General features: G+C 43.9%; 2 protein-coding genes across 11 annotated transcripts in view; one reads left to right on the forward strand and one right to left on the reverse strand.

The window, feature by feature from the left end:
* kcnab2a (potassium voltage-gated channel subfamily A regulatory beta subunit 2a) overlaps window positions 1–14147 on the forward strand; it is a 179478-nt gene extending 165331 nt beyond the window's left edge. For 6 of the 10 annotated variants that reach the window (XM_041888394.2, XM_041888398.2, XM_041888396.2 and 3 more), the window contains 11 exons: window positions 4303–4347; window positions 4955–4999; window positions 6911–6954; window positions 7695–7781; window positions 8375–8383; window positions 8846–8931; window positions 9163–9283; window positions 10228–10322; window positions 11419–11539; window positions 13202–13290; window positions 13803–14147. In XM_041888394.2, the coding sequence (XP_041744328.1) occupies window positions 4303–4347; window positions 4955–4999; window positions 6911–6954; window positions 7695–7781; window positions 8375–8383; window positions 8846–8931; window positions 9163–9283; window positions 10228–10322; window positions 11419–11539; window positions 13202–13290; window positions 13803–13892 (832 nt within the window). In that variant the 3' untranslated portion in view covers window positions 13893–14147. The remainder of the gene's footprint in view (window positions 1–4302; window positions 4348–4954; window positions 5000–6910; window positions 6955–7694; window positions 7782–8374; window positions 8384–8845; window positions 8932–9162; window positions 9284–10227; window positions 10323–11418; window positions 11540–13201; window positions 13291–13802) is intronic. The other 4 variants (XM_041888397.2, XM_041888399.2, XM_041888391.2 and 1 more) reach the window with 1 other exon arrangement.
* A 5959-nt stretch (window positions 14148–20106) lies between these two features.
* LOC121574630 (multiple epidermal growth factor-like domains protein 6) overlaps window positions 20107–21801 on the reverse strand; it is a 57999-nt gene continuing 56304 nt past the window's right edge. Inside the window, exon 35 of the mRNA XM_045223222.1 lies at window positions 20107–21548. Coding sequence (XP_045079157.1) covers window positions 21478–21548 — 71 coding nt within the window. The 3' untranslated portion in view covers window positions 20107–21477. The remainder of the gene's footprint in view (window positions 21549–21801) is intronic.

Consider the following 21801-nt stretch of genomic DNA (forward strand, 5'->3'; position numbering starts at 1 on the left):
GTAAAGTGGACTGAATCTGGATATGGGGATAATTATGTGTTGCTGGCCTCACTGTTGATATTGCCACAAAGTCAACATTTTGGGTTGGTAGAGTGGTTAGAGAGCGGGAGAGAGGCTCCCAATTGCAGCCCCGCTGCAGCTAAATGCCTGGTTCTGTGGGTTAGTACATATGTGTGTTTGCACTGTGTATTTTTCCTGCCACTATGACCGAGTCACTGAAACATATTGACAGGGACACACTATACAGTACATCGATTGACAGCTAGCTTATGGACCAACGCACGCTTACTAACATACTGTAGTGTAAGTGTAGACCCATTAGCACAAACTATATGGCTTTAACAACCCACCCCTTCACACCAATTTTCCCTCTACTTTTTTGGGGCACTGAGCTAATTTCAGATCTGCTAAATTCTGTGCAACTTCCAGCGCGTTTACTGTGAACACTGAAGCTGTACCCGCTTTAAGTTAGTTTTAACAGTGGCCATGTAGGCTACTGTGACTATTTGATCATAATGTAGGCCTACCAGAGTGGCCTACCATCAAAAACAATGGAGAAAATTCATAACATTAACATGGAAATAGCTGTTCTATCATTCATCCTACAGTAGCAGCCAATGTGTGGTGTTCAATGGAGGCCTACATTCCATGAGACTTTTGAGAAAAAAAACAGGTGACTGGAAATGTTGTTGTGTTGTTTGATGCAAGAAACCACTTTACAAAATAAAATACATTATTATTCCCATACCATTATTACAGAGAATAATGCTGCCTATTGGCTACTTAGCTTATTCAAGCCTGTCTCAAAATACAACACTGCCCCTTTACCCGACTCGCTTTTCAAAGATGTCAAGAAATGTATACGTTTTGTGCACTTGTAGGAAGCAATCACTCCCCTATTGCTGACTACAAATGATCTATAACTGGCCTAATAACTCACTAACTAGCAAAGGATATGAACAAAATATGCACACGTGGCTACATGCAGCTCTCGCTTTGATCTCAAAACAAGCGCTTCTACTCACGACCGCTCATGCTGTAAACACAGTCCAGTTCAAAGTAAATGGCACAGATCCATATATGGCAATGGTCTATTTCCATATAGGCCTACTGCAGCTCTGATTGTTTATGCTGCGCGAGCTGAGTAGTGTACGAGCTGAGTAATGCATGTCAATGCAATAGAATCCTACTCCGATGCGTTCTGCCTACAACAAAATCTCTTGCATAGTTCGTTTTGTTTCGGTATGTTGCATTGAAAGTGGCTAATATTGCGTTGATTCGATCACAATTGCCACAGTAAAGGGAAACATTGATAGTGTTAACAGGGAAGACTCTAGAACAATGGTCACCAACCTTTTCTGAGTCAAGATCACTGAGTCAAAATGCAAGCCGAGATCTACTGCTCAGATTTTTTTTAACATGACATAAAAAACAGAAGTCTATGCAACATTAACCAATTAAAAACAGTACTGTAGCAATGAAGTTTGTGCAGTAAGCTATAGGCCTAATACATTATCACTGCATATTGGCTTTGTTTGAATTGCCCTGCCAATGCATTGTTGTTCAGGCCATTCAACATTTGAGGTAGGCTGTATGATCACACTGGTAATAGATCAGTTGTTGTATTACTTGTGAAGCATAGCTGAGTAAGCATACATTTAAATAATTAGGTTTTTATTTTTATTTTACTGGGCTGATTGTGCCTGCATGTGATGGTCAGTCTCAGCGGAGGGAGAGAGCAGCAGACTGAGGGTCTGCCTCTCGACATCCCTCTGCTCTCCCTTTCCTCCACTTACACTGACCAAAAAGGGACACCGTTTTCCAGATGATGGCGAAACTCGAGTCGCACCGCATTATTTCTGCCTCATGCACAAATTCATGTTACTCCTATGAACAGAGAAAGTTATATATTCCTCAATATTAAAAAAGACCCAAGCCGCTAATAATAACAACAACGCAAGCCTATCTATACCCTTTCCTACTCATTAATTACTGCTGCAGTGCTTGTTGTAGCTCTGAGTAGAAATAGGAAGAACACACATTTTATGGCTTATAAAAGTGTTGAATACAAAGTGTTGACAGTGCTGATTTAAGAATTTAAACATCTCGTTGCTGTATTCGTTGACAGTCTTTCTCTAGTCTGAAATCTCACAGGATCATCTTTGCTGTAGCTTTCTTTTATGCCTGCTATGTTACTGCAGACACGGTCATCTGAGCCATCTGATTGGCCAGCGGTAGGCCTATAGTACACATTAAATTGTTCAAAATGGCAACAGCTGAATCGTGTGCACCTACCGCCAACAGCCAGAGACTAATAAAAAAATAGGAACACAAGGCTTTATCGTTGGGTTTTTTACAGAAATGTTTGGAGATCGACTAGGAATGCCTTGGAGATCGACCAGTCAATCGTGATCGAGCGGTTGGTGACCACTGCTCTAGAAAGTTGAGTGAAGTTCAATCTCGTTCTTCTCTCTGTGGGCTGATATTTCTGGACGGCAGTCCCGGGGAGCAGTGTGGCAGTCTCGGTGCTACTGAGCACACGCGCAGCTTAGAGGGAACATTGCTTCACACACACCATTAACAAACAAAAACATGAACAATATGGTGCAGCCCATGCACTGAATCTTGTCTGTATTCTTCATACTGTCAACATATAATACACACCCACACACACTTATCAATATCAACCCACTCCCCCCCTCTTTATATTGCTGGCTAATTGCATCAATGGCCACTCTCTGTGGCTCTGATGCATATAATTGTCTAAAGTCAATGTAAAATGCAGGTTATGGAAATGACGCAGTGGAAAACAATTTGAGAAGGAAATAAGAATGTGTAATCTATAAAGAGAACGTTACTTAGACACCACCACCACCATTGCAACACTAGTAGTCAGGGGCTGAACCTAGGATCTACAGATTAAGTTTAAAACCTACTCTACCTCTACCATCTGCTCTCTCTCTTAAAACACTAATTTCAAAGGAGCCGAGTACAGCATAGTATGTCACTGCCACAAACGCACACAAACTAATACAATCAGAACCTCTCTCCTCTCTTCATGAAGAAGACATGGGCCTACAAGGGGGAAGAGATGCAAACATCTGGCATTAGCCTTCCAGAAATGGCCCTCCCTCTCCCCCTGCACATACAGGCAGAGAGAGATCTGATGGGGAGGGGGAGAGAGGGATAAGGGAAAGAGAAGCAGAGAGAGGGGAAGAGGGGGTACAGAGACAGAGTGGAAGAGGGGGTACAGAGAGGGAAAGAGGGGGTACAGAGGGAAAGAGGGGGTACAGAGAGGGAAAGAGGGGGTACAGAGAGGGAAAGAGGGGGGTACAGAGAGGGGAAGAGGGGAGTAGAGGGGGTACAGAGACAGAGGGGAGTAGAGGGGGTACAGAGACAGGGGAGTAGAGGGGGTAAAGATACAGAGGGGAGAAGAGGGGGTACAGAGACAGAGGGGAGAATACGGGGTAGGGGGTACAGAGACTGAGGGGGGAAGAGGGGGGTTCAGAGACTGAGGGGAGAAGAGGGGGTACAGAGACAGAGGGGAGAAGAGGGGGTAGGGGGTACAGAGACTGAGGGGGGAAGAGGGGGGTTCAGAGACTGAGGGGAAGAGGGGGGTTCAGAGACAGAGAGGGGTTACAGAGACAGAGAGGGGTTACAGAGACAGAGAGGGGTTACAGAGACAGAGAGGGGTTACAGAGACAGAGAGGGGAAGATGGGGTTCAGAGACAGAGAGGGGAAGAGGGGGTTCAGAGATGGGTAGGGGAAGAGGGGGTTCAGAGACAGAGAGGGGGTTCAGAGACTGAGGGGGGGTTCAGAGACTGAGGGGGGAGGAGGGGGTTCAGAGACTGAGAGAGGGGGAGCACAGCCACTTTGTGCTTGCCATACACTACACAGAGTTCACATTACAGGAAAACATGGCATTTGTTAGCCTTGCAGACCGGTGCTCCCTTCCTCCCTCCCAATGACCGGAGTCATCCCAGCCCTAATGGAGGCCACGTTGGGCCTAATTGGCACCCCGACTGCTGCTAATGACTGACTGACATGGAGCCTGTTATACACCAGCCAGCACCCTGCCAGGCAGCCCATTCACACTACCAGCTCACTGAGTTTAACTCCACATGCTGCAGGAGGGCTTTGTTATATGTCTATAGAGACACTGGAAGGGTTGTTCAGGGTTACCACCACACATTTGTGATGTCTTCTTTTTCAAAGGCTTTCTGTTTGTTTTCTTTTGCGTCATGGTATGTGTAGTTGTTAGTTGACTATGCCCATTATCTGATCTCTCTCTCCCTCTCTCAGGGCTGAGGTGGTGCTGGGGAACGTCATAAAGAAGAAAGGATGGAGGTATGTTCGTACGGAGGTTACTTTCATAACGAGCCATGTTTCATTTCCGTCCCGTCACTCTCCCTCTCCTGATAACTCCTCTAGTGAGCAGTGTGGTGTGCTCCGTTGTGCTCCAGCAGGCAGGCAGAGAGAGATAAAAGATGAATGGAGTCAGGCAGGCAGCAGAGCCATGGCCGTGCTCCTGCTCTTGTCCCTCAAAGCTACTGAATAATGGAATGAAAGCGTCTCCTTTACCCTCTCTTTTACGTCATCACCTTGTGTGTGTGTGTGTGTGTGCACGCTGTACTGTACTGGTCACTGGTCTAACCCTGGTCCAGGCCAGGTCAAGCCAACTGCCCCATGGCAGTGTTGTACCTCCTTTGTGTACGTGCAGTATGTGGGTAGCTAAAGGGTGTGTCAGGCTTAGTCATCCTGCCAATCGTAACATCTAAGGCTCAGGGCACGCAAATCATCACCTCCAGATTCCACCACACTATTTCCAGCCTTGCCCTCTGCCCTCTCTGTGATGTCAACCAGAGCACATTGGAACACCCTCTCTGTGATTCATTGTCTATGTGTGGTATGGAGGTCTCACATGTAATGGGTTTTCTCTCCCTTCTCTTTGTAGGCGTTCCAGTCTGGTGATCACAACAAAGATCTTCTGGGGTGGAAAGTATGTTATCTCTTCTCTGGTTGTGTGTCTGAATGAGAAATATACTGCTGTTTGTAATTTGTCTGGGGCTGTGAGTGACTGACACTGTAATAGAGTATATATCTAATGCCATGCAGAGTTGCTCCCTCCCTCCCTCTCTCTCTCCCAGTGGCCCTCTGGTTAATGTGATTATGTGTAATCCATGCTGATGTTATAATGGGCTTTTAGTGAAATGTACTCTGCTCAAAAAAATAAAGGGAACACTTAAACAACACAATGTAACTCCAAGTCAATCACACTTCTGTGAAATCAAACTGTCCACTTAGGAAGCAACACTGATTGACAATAAATGTCACATGCTGTTGTACAAATGGAATAGACAACAGGTGGAAATCATAGGCAATTAGCAAGACACCCCCAATAAAGGACTGGTTTTGCAGGTGGTGACCACAGACCACTTCTCAGTTCCTATGCTTCCTGGCTGATGTTTTGGTCACTTTTGAATGCTGGCGGTGCTTTCACTCTAGTGGTAGCATGAGACGGAGTCTACAACCCACACAAGTGGCTCAGGTAGTGCAGCTCATCCAGGATGGCACATCAATGCGAGCTGTGGCAAGAAGGTTTGCTGTGTCTGTCAGCGTAGTGTCCAGAGCATGGAGGCGCTACCAGGAGACAGGCCAGTACATCAGGAGACGTGGAGGAGGCCGTAGGAGGGCAACAACCCAGCAGCAGGACTGCTACCTCCGCCTTTGTGCAAGGAGGAGCAGGAGGAGCACTGCCAGAGCCCTGCAAAATGACCTCCAGCAGGCCACAAATGTGCATGTGTCTGCTCAAACGGTCAGAAACAGACTCCATGAGGGTGGTATGAGGGCCCGACGTCCACAGGTGGGGGTTGTGCTTACAGCCCAACACCGTGCAGGACGTTTGGCATTTGCCAGAGAACACCAAGATTGGCAAATTCGCCACTGGCGCCCTGTGCTCTTCACAGATGAAAGCAGGTTCACACTGAGCACATGTGACAGACGTGACAGAGTCTGGAGACGCCGTGGAGAACGTTCTGCTGCCTGCAACATCCTCCAGCATGACCGGTTTGGCGGTGGGTCAGTCATGGTGTGGGGTGGCATTTCTTTGGGGGCCGCACAGCCCTCCATGTGCTCGCCAGAGGTAGCCTGACTGCCATTAGGTACCGAGATGAGATCCTCAGACCCCTTGTGAGACCATATGCTGGTGCGGTTGGCCCTGGGTTCCTCCTAATGCAAGACAATGCTAGACCTCATGTGGCTGGAGTGTGTCAGCAGTTCCTTCAAGAGGAAGGCATTGATGCTATGGACTGGCCCGCCCGTTCCCCAGACCTGAATCCAATTGAGCACATCTGGGACATCATGTCTCGCTCCATCCACCAACGCCACGTTGCACCACCGACTGTCCAGGAGTTGGCGGATGCTTTAGTCCAGGTCTGGGAGAAGATCCCTCAGGAGACCATCCGCCACCTCATCAGGAGCATGCCCAGGCGTTGTAGGGAGGTCATACAGGCACGTGGAGGCCACACACACTACTGAGCCTCATTTTGACTTGTTTTAAGGACATTACATCAAAGTTGGATCAGCCTGTAGTGTGGTTTTCCACTTTAATTTTGAGGGTGACTCCAAATCCAGACCTCCATGGGTTGATAAATTTGATTTCCATTGATAATTTTTGTGTGATTTTGTTGTCAGCACATTCAACTATGTAAAGAAAAAAGTATTTCATAAGATTATTTCATTCATTCAGATCTAGGATGTGTTATTTTAGTGTTCCCTTAATTTTTTTGAGCTGTGTATATATTGTGATGTTACTGAGATGGACGGAATGATATGATGGAAAGAAAATAAAGCCTTGCCGTGGTTCTCTGCTGTAATTCAACTGATTCTGGAATATGTTTTTGATCCATAGAGCAGAGACTGAAAGAGGGTTGTCCCGAAAACACATTATAGAAGGTAAGTAAGCTGCAGCCAGCCAGCCAGATCAAGGACAGGATGAGAAATTAAATGCTGACAGTGCATCAAACAACATCCTGATTAGTCAGTTTGGCTCCAGAGAGAAGAGACTCCAATTTGATAATTGGGCACTCTCCTGGCGGGTTAGGAGTCTTGCTGAGAATGATCCTAGTTCCTTCTTTCTCTGTGAAAAATAACACCTTATTAGAATCACATTTATTTGAAAATCCTAGCTGCAATATTGAGCACTACCTCGCAATTAGAGCCCGACCAGTATATCAGTTCACCAATATTTTCGGCTGGTATTGGCCTTTTATCGCTATATCGGTATCGGCCAATAAGTCCACCGATAACTGATATTCAATAAATGGAGTGGGAGGGGGAAAAAAGGGACTCTCATGCTTATCTGAACACTTGCAGCCATTCTCACAATGCCATTAATGTCACAATGTAAGAAATCAATATTTAAGACATATTTCTTGGACAATTGCTCTTTTGATTGGCAATTTCAGAGAATTCATTGTGGGAAAAATTGTCACAATTATTTTCCCGGCGTAAAACAGTATATCGGCAGATGTATCAGTACGTTTTGTCCCCAAAAAAATTAGAATTGGTATCGGACCCAAAATAACATCAGTTGGGCTGTACTCGCAATAGTACACTCAATAAGATATGGCTGCAACCATGTCCCTGAACAATAATAGTGTGTGTAACTGTGGCTATGATGCATGTCGTTGTAGGTTTAAAGGCCTCACTGGAGAGACTGCAGCTAGAGTATGTTGATGTGGTGTTTGCAAACAGACCGGACCCCAACACTCCCATGGAAGGTAAGGAGGAACATCTTGGTCCTCCTCTGTCACTGGCTTCTGCTGTCTGCCTCTTCTCTGTTCTCCTGCTGTGTTCTCTCCATCCCATAAGCTTCTCTGACATGTCTATGTCCACCCTAACTCACTAGGCTATATGTTTCTGTGTAGTGCATGAAACTATGTCCTCATTTCACCCCATCCTTCCCTACTGGCAGCAGTCTAATGCCCTGGGGAGTGTTAAATATGAGTGAAAAACTGCTGGAGCAAAAAATAAATAATAATAATTGTATCAAATATGTTTTATTGTCACATGCTGTACACCGGATAGGTGCAGTGAAATGTGTTGTTTAAAAACCCTAACTGCACGATCCTATATAAAGTTGGAGAGATGTCTGAAGAAGACCTTTAAATGACAGAGTACTCTGTGTTCTCCCACTGTCATACAGTATTCATCTGATCTAGGCTATGTCCACTGTGAGCCATGCTACAGTAGGACGGTTAGAACACACTCAGACTGTCCCTGTAACTGTTACTCTGCCCTGACACAGACCATCTACACTGTTGTTGTACCTAACATTACTCCTGTCATTCTATTTCTGCCTCTCTTGAACCAGGGATAGCTGGTATGTAAAAAATATACGCATGAGCTTTGGATTTATCCATTTCTTTTGTTTTACCCATCTGCCCTTTTAGGAGTTCAACAGTTCATAAACTGCAGTAATTCACAGGGAAAGGTTTGAACCTGCGCCTGAAGAAGTACTTTGGCCATCTGGTGCACCTCTCTGTCACTAGCCTGAGGACAGAACAGAGAGGGAGAGAGTGGTGATGCTGCTGTGTTAATGTTACAGGCTCTCCTAATCACTAGTTTACTCTCTCTCTCTCTCTCTCTCTCATCCTCATTGTGTTTGCGCTTTCTGTTTTGGTTGCACACAAGCTCAAACATGGCCATCAGGCAAACTGTAAATGACTAGTTCATGTCTGACTGACTTGCTCTACTTTGGATCAGAACAGTTCGCTACACAGCATTTGTCTCTCTGCTCATTGTAGTGTGTGTGTGTGTGTATTTTCTTCTTTTTGATTGGCAGAGACGGTGCGGGCGATGACCCACGTGATCAACCAGGGCATGGCCATGTACTGGGGCACGTCCCGCTGGAGCCCCATGGAGATCATGGTGAGACACACAAACAGCCTCCTCTCCTTCCGGTCATCGACCCATTCTCACCACTGGCAATGACATGACACAACTATAACATCCTCTCACTGACTGTGATAGACTGTGACATATTTTGATCATGTCTTTCATAATATTGATTGCTGGGCATCACAACCTTGTACTACTATTCATAGTTTGATTGGCCAGTGCCTACTGGCTAACCACTGCTGTTCCCTGTGTGACCTGTAGGAGGCGTACTCTGTGGCACGGCAGTTCAACCAGATCCCTCCCATCTGTGAGCAGGCTGAGTACCACATGTTCCAGAGGGAGAAGGTAGAGGTGCAGCTACCAGAGCTCTTCCATAAGATAGGTGAGTGGAGCTGGTCTGGACAGACTGATAGAACACAACAGTATTTTCTACACAGAGATAGCTATTAAAGTTAGACTCAGCAATATGACGTAGATGGACAAAGTAAACAGCATAGCGGGTCAATTTCTGCAACAACTAAGAGCCTTGAAACGCGAGGCTAACATGAAGCAAACTCGTGCACATGCGCAGATACTGTGTGTGACTTTGTCTTGCATCTTGCTCATTGCAATATCTGCGGTGCTGCTCGTGGCAACGTCATTTCGCTGAGTCTACCTTTTTAAAATTATTACACTGAACAAAAATATAAACGCAACATGTAAAGTGTTGGTCCCATGTTTCATGAGCTGAATGCAGGAATGTCCACCAGAGCTGTTGCAAGAGAATTGAATGTTCATTTCTCTACCATAAGCTGCCTACAACGTTGTTTTAGAGAATTTGGCAATACGTTCCAGATCCGGCTTCTTCACGTAATAAAGCCCTTTTGTGGGGAAAAATATAATTCAGATTGTCAGGGCCTGGCTCCCCAGTGGGTGGGCCTGGCTGCCAAGTGGGTGGGCCTATGCCATCTCAGGCCTACCCATGGCTGCACCCCTGCCCAGTCATGTGAAATCCATAGATTAGGGCCTAATTTATTTATTTCAATTGACTGATTTCCTTATATGAACTGTAACTCAATAAAATCTTTGAAATTGTTTCATGTTGCATTTATATTTCTGTTCAGTATAGTATCATTATTATAACTCTAATATGTAATTCTATGATTGGTAGAGGCAGCATACTTATATCTACGCAAAGGTTTCTGTGTCCATTTTGTGCTTTTCTGGGTAAATACCGGATGCTGTCCTCTCTCCTTTTTTTGGACGGCTTAGTATAGACGGAACAGCATATTTGGACTGAGTGGTGGTGATGGTGACAGCGCTGACCCAATGTTCCCATGTTTTCAGGTGTGGGGGCGATGACATGGTCACCGCTGGCCTGTGGGATCATCTCAGGGAAATATGACAGCGGGGTCCCACCTTACTCCCGCGCCTCTCTTAAGGTAGCATTACCCCCCCCTCTCCTGCCCCCCTATTCACCTCTCTGGTTTCTCCTTTGGTCTCTGCTCATATGTCATGTCAGCCCCTCTTCTCCCCCAGCCCTCTTCTTATCCTGGCTGGTTCCTGTCTTAACAGCTGTTTTCTGTATCTTTCAGGTTCTAGAACTTGGTGTCTCCTAGATGTCTTTGTTTTTGAATGCCCTGTGACGGCATACTCTGTGTACCAACTCTGTGTACCAACTCTGTAGCAACTCTACCACCAGCAGTTATTTGGTGGTGTCAACACAAGCATCTTATCTCACATTTCACACACAGAGAGGCACGTGCATGCACACTCACCCGCACACACACAGATCAAATGACAGCAATATACATATACTGCATCACAAATACAGAAAATAGGGCTTACTCTGTCCCTGTGTTGTTGCAGAGGCATGCAGGGTTGCTGTGGTCTTTTTACCCTGTGCAGTTAAGGAAACCATTTCACCATCTCACTACGTACAGTAGCTAATGTTCTCCTGAGTAGAGTATTGCAAACGGGTCGTTCATTCATATTTTCTGCTGTTGGCACCTGATCAACAACAGTGTGGGTGGCTGATCCAATCACTGATGGGTTGCTTGTTCCTGATCTGTCACTGTTTCAATCATTGGATTACACAGGCTATTACACAGGAAATGTAATCCCATTGTCAAGGTTGCTTTTTAGCCAGTTGAAATATGCTTAATGTACATTCATATATTTGCAAAATAACAATTGTCTTAGTGTTTAGAAGGAATTATACACAATCTTAACAATAATTTTACATTTATTTAGATCCTAAAACAAACGTGTGTGATTGTACTGTATGTGTGTGAAATGTGAGAGATGAGCCAGAGTTGACCAGGTAGAGATGAGAGAGAGAGAGAGTCCTCCTCCTCTCTGCCTGCTGGGGCTGTACAGTAGAAGAGGACAGAGTACAGTAGAGTCAATGTCGACAACCAGAGCCTGGTCTAGAAAACAGAGTCACGTGTTTAAAAGCAGGCCCTGGCCGACACAGGTGGTGCAGTGCCTCAATGTTGGACAGGGCTGTGTTTTTTAGCAAGTGTGCTGTTTCAACAGGGCTACCAGTGGTTGAAGGACAAGATCTTGAGCGAGGAGGGCCGGCGTCAGCAGGCAAAGTTGAAAGAGCTGCAGGCAATCGCGGAGCGGCTGGGCTGCACTCTGCCCCAGCTCGCCATCGGTACGCCGACACACACTGCCGCTCTCTCTCTTTCTGTCTGTCTGTCCGTTCCTCGTCCCTCTGCCTCTTGAAGCCAATCAGGCGGCTAACCAGATGGTCATCAGCTGTTGGTTTGTGTGTGAGAATGTTTGTCTGTATTGTGTTGTATGTCTGTTTGTGGCAAACTAGTTCTTAGATGAGACACTAGAGTAGCCAGGATGCTTTTCCTAAACCAAAGTCAGCTCAACAACTGGCTACTGATTCTGTTTGTGAGTTTACTGTCGCGTGCGCTGGTGTGTCTGTATACGACGAGCAAGTGTCCTTATTCCCCACGTCAGCAGTAACATGGAATCTCAGACATAAATCTGAGCCGACTGGGGCGAGAGGGAATGAGCCTGTTGACAGATTCCCAGCTCTGTGGAGGGCTATTAAAGCATCACAGATGAGAGAAACGGAGTAAATCTGGGCCTACACATCACTTCGCGTTGCATATCACAGCGCATGTAATGTAGTGTCATAGGTTAGGTTTCACGGCTCATTAACAGACAGCTTGTAGCTCCCAATCACTATAAATCCCTGTGGCACTGCCACAAACAGCCTGGACAGAGTTATGTTCCGGGACCACCATTCTATGTCACCCGAGAGTCGCTACATTGGAAAGAATACCTCCTGGCTTGACCCGTTAGTTACCTAAAGCCTGTTATTTTACACAGTTGATAGCTAGCTTTAGGGCTGTTGTATGTTAAAGTAGCAGTGTGACGTCATAGATGGCATTGGCCTAAGGTGTGTTCAGTTCGCTTGAACGTTTGCTACATTGCAGAACGGTTTGTACTAAATGACACGTTTCCCCAAAACTTTCTGGTATGTTCTTGAACAGACTTGTGAGTTACATTTGCTCCCGTTTGGTGGGTGTGGCGTGGTATGGCTTGAAGCAATAAGTGATGTATTTAAAGGGGGCAGTGGCTATTCTGACAGTATTCCCTGACCCACAACCCAACCCCTCCCCGTTTTTCAACTGGTCATTCAGTACAGAATAGTTTCCGTTCAATTGAACGTTCCAGAACGTAAAAACGTACTGAATGCAGCCTTGGCCAGTGAGTGAATAATCCGTGATCTGTTAGACATATACATGTAATCCACTATACCCATCCCATCCTGACCTGAGGAAACCTTGGTTGTTAAGTTAAATCCTGGGAAAGCCTGAGTGTTGGTGGGTCAGACCTGTTCCTGCAAGTGGACTCTGTCTCATCATCACCAGTGTGTCTGGAGGTTCTAATCCCACACTGACAGTGTTTGAACACACTGGCACAAAGTCTCAGTACAGTAGTACACTAATCATTTTATACAGTATCACATCTCCCACATCTAGATTAGTAAAGACAGGTGGGGTTGTGTTTTGGGTGTGTATGGTTAGGAAGGACAGGGTATGTTTATTGTTTGTGTGATTGTATCTAGGTGCATGTCTAGTAGTTATATTTTGTGGAGAGACATGATTAGGTGTTTGTGACACGTACGTGGCAGTGTTATACAGTACATGTTTCTAGCATGTTTATGTTAGGAGGTCTATATTTGTTTAGTATGTTTGAGGCAGTGGTGGGGAGGGAAAGGGTTATTTGGGAGAGAAAGACTTGTGTGTACGTGTTGTAAATGGGGGTGTCATTGCTGTTTACCCGTCCCTTACAGCGTGGTGCCTACGGAACGAAGGGGTGAGCTCCGTCCTCTTGGGGGCTTCCAACACCGACCAGCTGATGGAGAATATAGGAGCAATACAGGTGAGACCACACAGTGAGGGTCCAGGTAGGTGTGTCTGAGCAAGAGAAAGTGTGTAGATTTGCATAATGTGTCAATGGGTATTGATAATCAATCAACAGTTTTAATTGCCACCCCCTTTGAGTCCATAACAATGATGTCACATTCCTAAAAGGTTCTCCCGTATGTCCCTTTTTATAAAGCAAAACAGTTCAAATATCACATTTCAATAGAAGTGGGATTTGTGAACCAGAATCTTGTATTCGTTCTTATTTATTATGTACTATATTCAGTGTGGCATTGTGTTCAAGAGCTATAACGGCTGTACTGTGTGTGAGTGTGTATGCATGTTCAGCATATGTGTAGTCTCCTAAGTGCATTTGATATTTCGTTTCCAAATGTTATGTCCACATTACCAGGGGCAACATACAACAACTATATATACAAATGGTACAAAGTATGTCAGTCTTAACAAGTGAACCACTATGTCTTGCCTTCTCTGTTTCCTTCAATGCATCTGTAATTTCCCCTGCAGGTTCTTCCCAAACTATCCTCCTCAATCACGCACGAGGTAGATAGCATCCTGGGGAACAAGCCGTACAGTAAAAAGGACTACCGCTCCTAACGCTCCGCCACGACGCCAGCCAGCCAGGACTGCTCCAGGGCTGCAATGCAGGTCCATGCCCCACCTTTGCCTGATCCTCTGTTTGCTTGAGCTTTTACTGAATGAGACCCCGGCGCATGAGTCTGGCCCCACCTCGGCCACCCTGGGGAGCATCATTTAGAGTTACAGGGAAAAGAAAAGGATGAAGAAATAGGGACGTCACCTCCTCAAGGGAAGGAAGGATAGATAGAAAACAATACAGAGCGAGAGGTTAAATAGATATGCTCTCATAGATCATTCAGTTATACATACAATTCAGCCGAAACTGTATTTTAAAAACCGAAGAAAATATATAAAATACTTTTTTTTTAAAGCACACGCTTGCTTGGCAGCCAGATATTATTTTAATTTTGTGGGGAAAAAATCTAAATACTGAACGCATACCAATGGAATTTACGTTTATACAAATATACAACAAATACTCTGTTGCACTTGTATAGCAACACATTTGTTTTTTGGAGTTCTGTTTCCAATTGCCTGTACATGTCCATAACAGTTTCTCTGAAACATCTGTTTTATTTTTGTTGTCTACAGAATCTGTGTACTAGCCTCCTCGCAGGCAGAACAATCAGCACTTTAGTATTGTACAGTTCAGTCAGTGAGAGGTTGTTGACTGTGAGAGGATGAAATAACTCAACCATCTCACACATGGTCAGTCATTGCACTGTAGAATCCAAATCTCCTCTCCTGTTTCAGTTTCCTATCTGTTCCCCTCAGTCAGTCTGGTCTCCACAGTGCTGGTTCTGCCAGGCTTGATCCTGGTGCTCTGACTGACCCCTAGTCTGAGTCCCACCTCTGATCTGCACTAACTGCACCAGCCAGGTGGAGCAGGGTGTAGGACTGCCCCCTACTGAAAGGACTTAGCTCTGCTCTGGCCCTCCTCTCCTGCGTCAGGCCTGTCCATGGAGCATCTGTCAATAAGAACCTTGAGCAGGCTAGTGTTTGATTGCCATAGAAAGGGTTAATTACTGGCCATGTAAAATGATGGCTGTATCTGTATTTACCTTTGTGTAGCAGTGTTACTTTCTGAAGTTTTACGGTAACTGCATCAGACATAATGGTCTTATTTGTGCTACTCAGTCAGTTTTACAGACCTCTTTATTAGTCATTTTAGAGCAAATTCCCATGAAAATGGCACATTGCCTAAATTGTGCTCAATGTGTGTGTTGCCTTATTTAGGGTCATTTTGAACTGTGCTGGGCTGAGACAACAGCCCCATAGCTGCCATTGGCCATCAGGGCACAGACTTGTCTTGAGCCCCGTTTATGCCTGGCTCTAATATGAATCCTTTGTCCTGATCTTGTCCACATTCTAATTGTGCCCACATTTTCAGACCGGTATAGACGACTAAAAGACTCATTGTGATCAGATCTTCCTGACCAACTCCAGAGGTAATCAGGCACGCATTGTGTCTGGATATCTTAGAAGTGTAGACGGATCTGGACAGAGAAACCATTTAAATTATAATTATTCCGCTTTTTTAAATCATTGACAGGTGGCACCATTGACCTATGGCATCAATATGTGTTTTAAAATAAATAAATATTCATTTGAAAGAATAACTGTCAAATAATTTGCATACAGGGAGGGACCAGGAAATCTGCGGACACAGTAGACTGATATGAGACACATTTTAATACCATGTGTAAATCTGTTTCATAAAATGTGGGCACAATCAGAACATGGACAAGATCAGGACAAAGGACGCATGTTTGCGCAAGTTATTAACAAGGCTTGAGACAATAGTCCCTGGCCTATGTAAAGACTAATTGGTTTTAGTGGCAGCTGTTCCTGCCCAATCGGAGTGAAGACTGACGTGTGACATAAGCATGCAAGGCTTACTAGGAAGAAAAGGCTGGTTTGTGTCAGCAGCTCAGGGATTGGAACAGAGAATGTGTGTACTTGTTTGTATACGTGGTTAGTAAGATGTATTTAATGTGTACGTCTTTCTTTCATGTGTGGACACTTGATGGGGACCTATCCAGTGTCTAACCAAGACATTTTCACGTGGCTTGAGCCAAAGATATTCCAACATCTTTCAGCGACACATCTAAGTGTCTGTCGCTTGTTGGAAGAGTATAGCGACCGACTTAAAGTGCGTACTATACAGCTTATTATCTATGGACTCTCTTCACGTGTACAGTATAATCACTTGACCATGCTGTTCTATGCTTATGCCGACATATACAGTACACATGCATTGTACATTACTTACGGAATGATCCGTTTATTTTCAGATGGCAGATGATAATCAATAAATTTTCAATAATCGTATACATTGCACACTGAAGACATCTGATGTTGCACTCAATCAGTATTCACTCTCTAGCTGTTGGGTCCTCTCTTACTGTGAGACAAAGCACAAAGTGGATAGCATGTGATACATACGTCCTCCAAGCATGAGCCCTCGTCCCCCAGCCTATGGGTTTTATTCTGACAAGCAAGGGCATGCTTACAAGTGTAAACTAACAAGTGTAAATATAAGGAATACTCGCTAACATCTCATTCAAGACTCATTCTCAGATTCAATGATTACAGTTGTATAGTACTGTAGTGTCAGTGAGTATGACTAAATGTAATGGCGAGTGTGGTTTAGATGCTTCTCAGGCAAAGTGAAGAGGTGTGTATGCTTTGCTAGCGCCTCTGGTCAGACAACAAATACTTGACATAGATACTGATTCAAAGTGTGTGTGTGTGGAGGGGAAACAAATGCTCCTTAGTTTACATTTAACTAAAACAGTGTACATTTGATTTGCTGTGTCTGGTAATGTATGTCTGGGTGAATTAGTAGAAAAAGCCAATGTGGTTTTCTCAGAAAAAAAGAATGATCAATTTAATATTTTATCATGATTTTCTGTCTTATTGTCTTCAGCAGGGAAATGACCAAATAACATTCAGCAGAAATGTTTAATAAATATAATAGCTCAAGGAGCGTTTCCCATGGATGTATTTTGGTGGTCTTTGTCACAATATCAATTGCACTGGCAGCTTCATTAAATAGTACTCGCAAAACACCAGTCTCAACATCAACAGTGAAGAGGCGACTCCGGTATGCTGACCTTCTAGGCAGAGTTGCAAGTTGCAAAGAAAAAGCCAGATCTCAGACTGGCCAATGAAAAGATGAAGATGGGCAGTCTGAGATGTGGCTTTTTCTTTGCAACTCTGCCTAGAAGGTCAGCATCCCGGAGTCGCCTCTTCACTGTTGACGTTGAAACTGGTGTTTTGCGGGTACTATTGAATGAAGCTGCCAGTTGAGGACCTGTGAGGCGTCTGTTTCTCAAACTAGACACTAATGTATTAGTCCTCTTGCTCAGTTGTGCACCGGGGCCTCCCACTCCTCTTTCTATTCTGGTTAGAGCCAGTTTGCGCTGTTCTGTGAAGGGAGTAGTACACAGCGTTGTACGAGATCTTCAGTTTCTTGGCAATTTCTCGCATGGAATAGCCTTAATTTCTCAGAACAAGAATAGACTGACGAGTTTCAGAAGAACGTTATTTGTTTCTGGCCATTTTGAGCCTGTAATTGAACCCACAATTGCTGATGCTCCAGATACTCAACTAGTCTCAAGAAGGCCAGTTTTATTGCTTCTTTAATCAGAACAACAGTTTTCAGCTGTGCTAACATAATTGCAAAAGGGTTTTCTAATGATCAGTTAGCCTTTAAAAATGATAAACTTGGATTAGCAAACACAACGTGCCATTGGAACACAGGACTGATGGTTGCTGATAATGGGCCTCTGTACGCATATGTAGATATTCCATAAAAAATCAGCCGTTTCCAGCTACAATAGCCATTTACAACGTTAACAATGTCTACACTGTATTTCTGATCAATTTGATGTTATTTTAATGGACAACAAAAATTGTTTTTCTTTCAAAAACAAGGACATTTCTAAGTGACCCCAAACTTTTGAACGGGAGTGTACCTCTAGCTGAGCCTCAGGGCTGTGCTGAGAGAGAGCTGCCCTGTAGAGGGTGATGAGAACCACAGCTCCTCCATTTTCTGGCAACACAACAGCATTGCTGTAAAATACACTATTGTAAGAGCTTGCTCCTTACTGGCATATTGGGCTAGGAAAGCAGTATGAATACTAGTAAAGCACTATGGATTTTTATTAGCAGAATTTGATATGAATATAGTATTTCCTACTTAAGGTTGTTGTCCCTGCTGTGTTTGACTTTAAACAGCATTGATACACAACACATGATGAACTACTGTCCGTATAGGTTGGCTGCATGTGTCCACAGTAGGACTGGCACTCCTTGGGCTGCTCCTACCATCTCCTGGTCCATTCGAGTACCTGCTTGTTGTCACCCTTGGTGGTCTAGGACCTCTGTGTGTGTGTGTGTGTAAGTCAGGCTATTTAGTGAGTAGACTCATCATTGCAGGGTCTCTTGTCTCTGTGTTCCAGTGTGTTTTGTTCCCCTGTCCAGTGCTCCCTCCACACAGCCACTGTAACATATTATAGTATTGATGTTACTATCAGCTCTGACCGCTATGACATCAGACCTGCAGATTAATTACGCTCATCTCACAGAATGCCGTGTTAGATAATTGATTTATGTTCTGGCCTTTAAAGCTGAGGATTAATTTTTTCGCCATTCTGCATTTTCCTCTGTTAATATTGTTTCAATGTAAAGACTGACAAAAATAAGCAATTTATTTGTATCGTGTATGCATTGCGCAGAATGCTCTGAAATAAATGCAATGGCGGACTACATTCACTCAGTCAGAATGCCCTAGTGAGTCATATATCTTGTATGTACATAGTTTGACCTTTTTGTATATATTGATGGTTGTGATCACCTCTGCCTTTTCATTCTTTTTTATTTTCATTTGCAGGCATTGCTAACTGCACTGTGCTTGAATCTGAATTTAGACAAAATGTACAGCTTCGGTCTTTAATAAAATGACAATGAAAAAATATGAATGAAAAACAACACTTCCCTGTGTCTGTCTCTTGCATTCATTGATTGTTTTTATCTTATGGGTTATTAACTGGGTGTCCTGATTAGAAAATCATGTCCACTGTCTTGACCTGTATACAATATACTACAGAAAATACAAATATACACTACCAGTCAAGTTTTTCTTTTTTTTTACTATTTTTTTTACATTGTAGAATAATAGTGAAGACATCAAAACTATGGAGAGAAAAAAAGTGTTAAACAAATCAAAATATATTTAAGATTTTAGATTCTTCAAATAGCCACCCTTTGCCTTGATGACAGCTTTGCACACTCTTGGCATTCTCTCAACCAGCTTCATGAGGTAGTCACCTGGAATGCATTTCAATTAACAGGTGTGCCTTGTTTAAAGTTAATTTGTGGAATAAATGCTGCACAGAGTTCAAGCCACAGACACATCTCAACATCAACTGTTCAGAGGGGACTGTGTGAATCAGGCCTTCATGGTCGAATTGCTGCAAAGAAACCACTACTAAAGGACACCAATAAGAAGAAGAGACCTGCTTGGGCCAAGAAACACGAGCAATGGTCATTAGACCGGTGGAAATGTGTCCTTTGGTCTGGAGTCCAAATGGAAGATTTTTGGTTCCAACCGCCGTGTCTTTGTGAGATGCAGTGTGGGTGAACAGATGATCTCCGCATGTGTAGTTACCACCGTAAAACGTGGAGGAGGAGGTGTTATGATGTGGGGGTGCTTTGCTGGTGACACTGATTTATTTACAATTCAAGGCACAGTTAACCAGCATGGCTACCACAGCATTATGCAGCGATACACCATCCCATCTGGTTTGGGCTTAGTGGGACTATCATTTGTTTTTCAACAGGACAATGACCCAACACACCTCCAGGCTGTAAGGTCTATTTTACCAAGAAGGAGAGTGATGGAGTGCTGAATCAGATGACCTGGCCTCCACAATCCCCCGACCTCAACCCAATTGAGATGGTTTGGGATGAGTCGGGAAGCAGCCAACAAGTGCTCAGCATATGTGGGAACTCCTTCAAGACTGTTGGAAAAGCATTCCAGGTGAAGCTGGTTGAGAGAATGCCAAGAGTGTGCAAAGCTGTCATCAAGGCAAATGGTGGCTATTTGAAGAATCTCAAATATAAAATATATTTTGATTTGTTTAACACTTGTTTTGGTTCCTACATGATTCCATATGTGTTATTTCATAGTTTTGATGTCTTCACTATTATTCTACAATGTGGAAAATAGTAAAAATAAAGAAAAACCCTTCAATTAGTAGGTGTGTCCAAACCTTTGACTGGTACTGTATGTAAGAGCACTCTATACACGTAAAAACAAACAAGGTACTGTATAATATGACCGGGATGAGCCAACTATCAGCTCGGGCCATATGGTTCCTGATTCACTGTGCAATCCAAAGGGGTGAACTAAACTTTGAGGATATGGATCAGAATTGCCCAATCAAACACTGTAGTAAACACAAATGTACTGAACAGAATGTAGTTAATCTACTGGCTACTGGTCAACATACAGTGGATTAAAGCACAATAGCACCAACGTGTATAACAAGTCACTTCATATACTGTACATCAAACATAACTACTGCATTTACTGAAAATGTATCTCATGGACATTCTACGAGCATCTGAGCAAATTAAGCAAGATTTTTGTTCTGGGTTAACCAAGATTAACTGGCAATAGACATTATACTGGACTGGATTTATAAAGCACTTTTTCAGGTGCTCAAAACACTTTACATTGTATGATAGGGATTAATCTCATCTACTACTATACTATACTAAAACCTTAGATACATGGGTCATGGATTGGTTTTGATGGGTGACGTATTGGCTTTGATGGCTTCGTAAGAACAGATTACATATAAATGAATAATTTACAGTATATGATGTAAAAGTCAATGCATTTGTATAGTGGTTGCTCTGAAAATAATGCCACATATACATATGGTATATCCACAAATTCCATCAAAATTCCAGGGGGAAATTACAAAAATACTAAACATAAAATATTTTAACATTGCCAAGTATACAAAACAAATATCTCAAGAACAGCAGAGTGAGTTGGTGGATCTCTGAAATCAAGAATGTGTGTTAGTGTTGGACATTTAGCCCCTGTCTCCACACACATCTCCTACATCCCACAGGTTCTTTGTCCAGGATGGGAGTGTGCAGAGGAGGGTAGTCCTGGTAACCCCTGTCCTCCGACCTCCCTCTAACTACCAGAAAGGAGGTCACAACATCCAGTACCTCATCACTGATGAGTCAGGCCATGCCTGCGTGGGAGCTGTACATATACACTACACACACAATAAAAAGCCCTGCACAGTTCAAAACACAGATACGCACGCACACCAAAGCATTGTCCACCCCAGAGCAAACACAGAGTACATTTCTCCTTAGAGTCTATTTCTCTATGTCTGTCATCCAGCTACTTGGGCGCAGCAGTATCCTTTCCTGTTGGGGTGTGTATGTCTGAAATAATATCCACACTTTTAATCCACTTCAGTTCGGCTTCAGTGAAGCTTGTGCTACTACCTCAGCCTCTTACAGTCGAAGGCTTGTTGAGGGGATTGGAGCCTCCAACCAAAAGAGGGTGCTATAACGCGTTATTGTCCAGATGTGATTTATCCTCCCTCCTGCTTCTGTAGGGGAGGCGTGGAGGCCCACCTGAGGACAGGATACACACAGTGAGAGGAGCTGTCAGTTTACTCTGTATCTCAGCACACAGGACACATTCATTATAGACAAACAGCAACACAACCACCATCACTAACGGAGGAGAAATGCAACCTCAACAATTCCGTGCAATTTCACTACAGACAAAACCAATTATCAGCACTAAAACAAGTTGTTCATTATAAACCTGTCAGTTCTAGTCAACTTTTCTCTCCAGTCCAGCTTGATTATACCCAGTCCTGTA

The sequence above is a fragment of the Coregonus clupeaformis genome, chromosome 10, assembly GCF_020615455.1.
Source record: "Coregonus clupeaformis isolate EN_2021a chromosome 10, ASM2061545v1, whole genome shotgun sequence".
Lineage (NCBI taxonomy): Eukaryota > Metazoa > Chordata > Actinopteri > Salmoniformes > Salmonidae > Coregonus > Coregonus clupeaformis.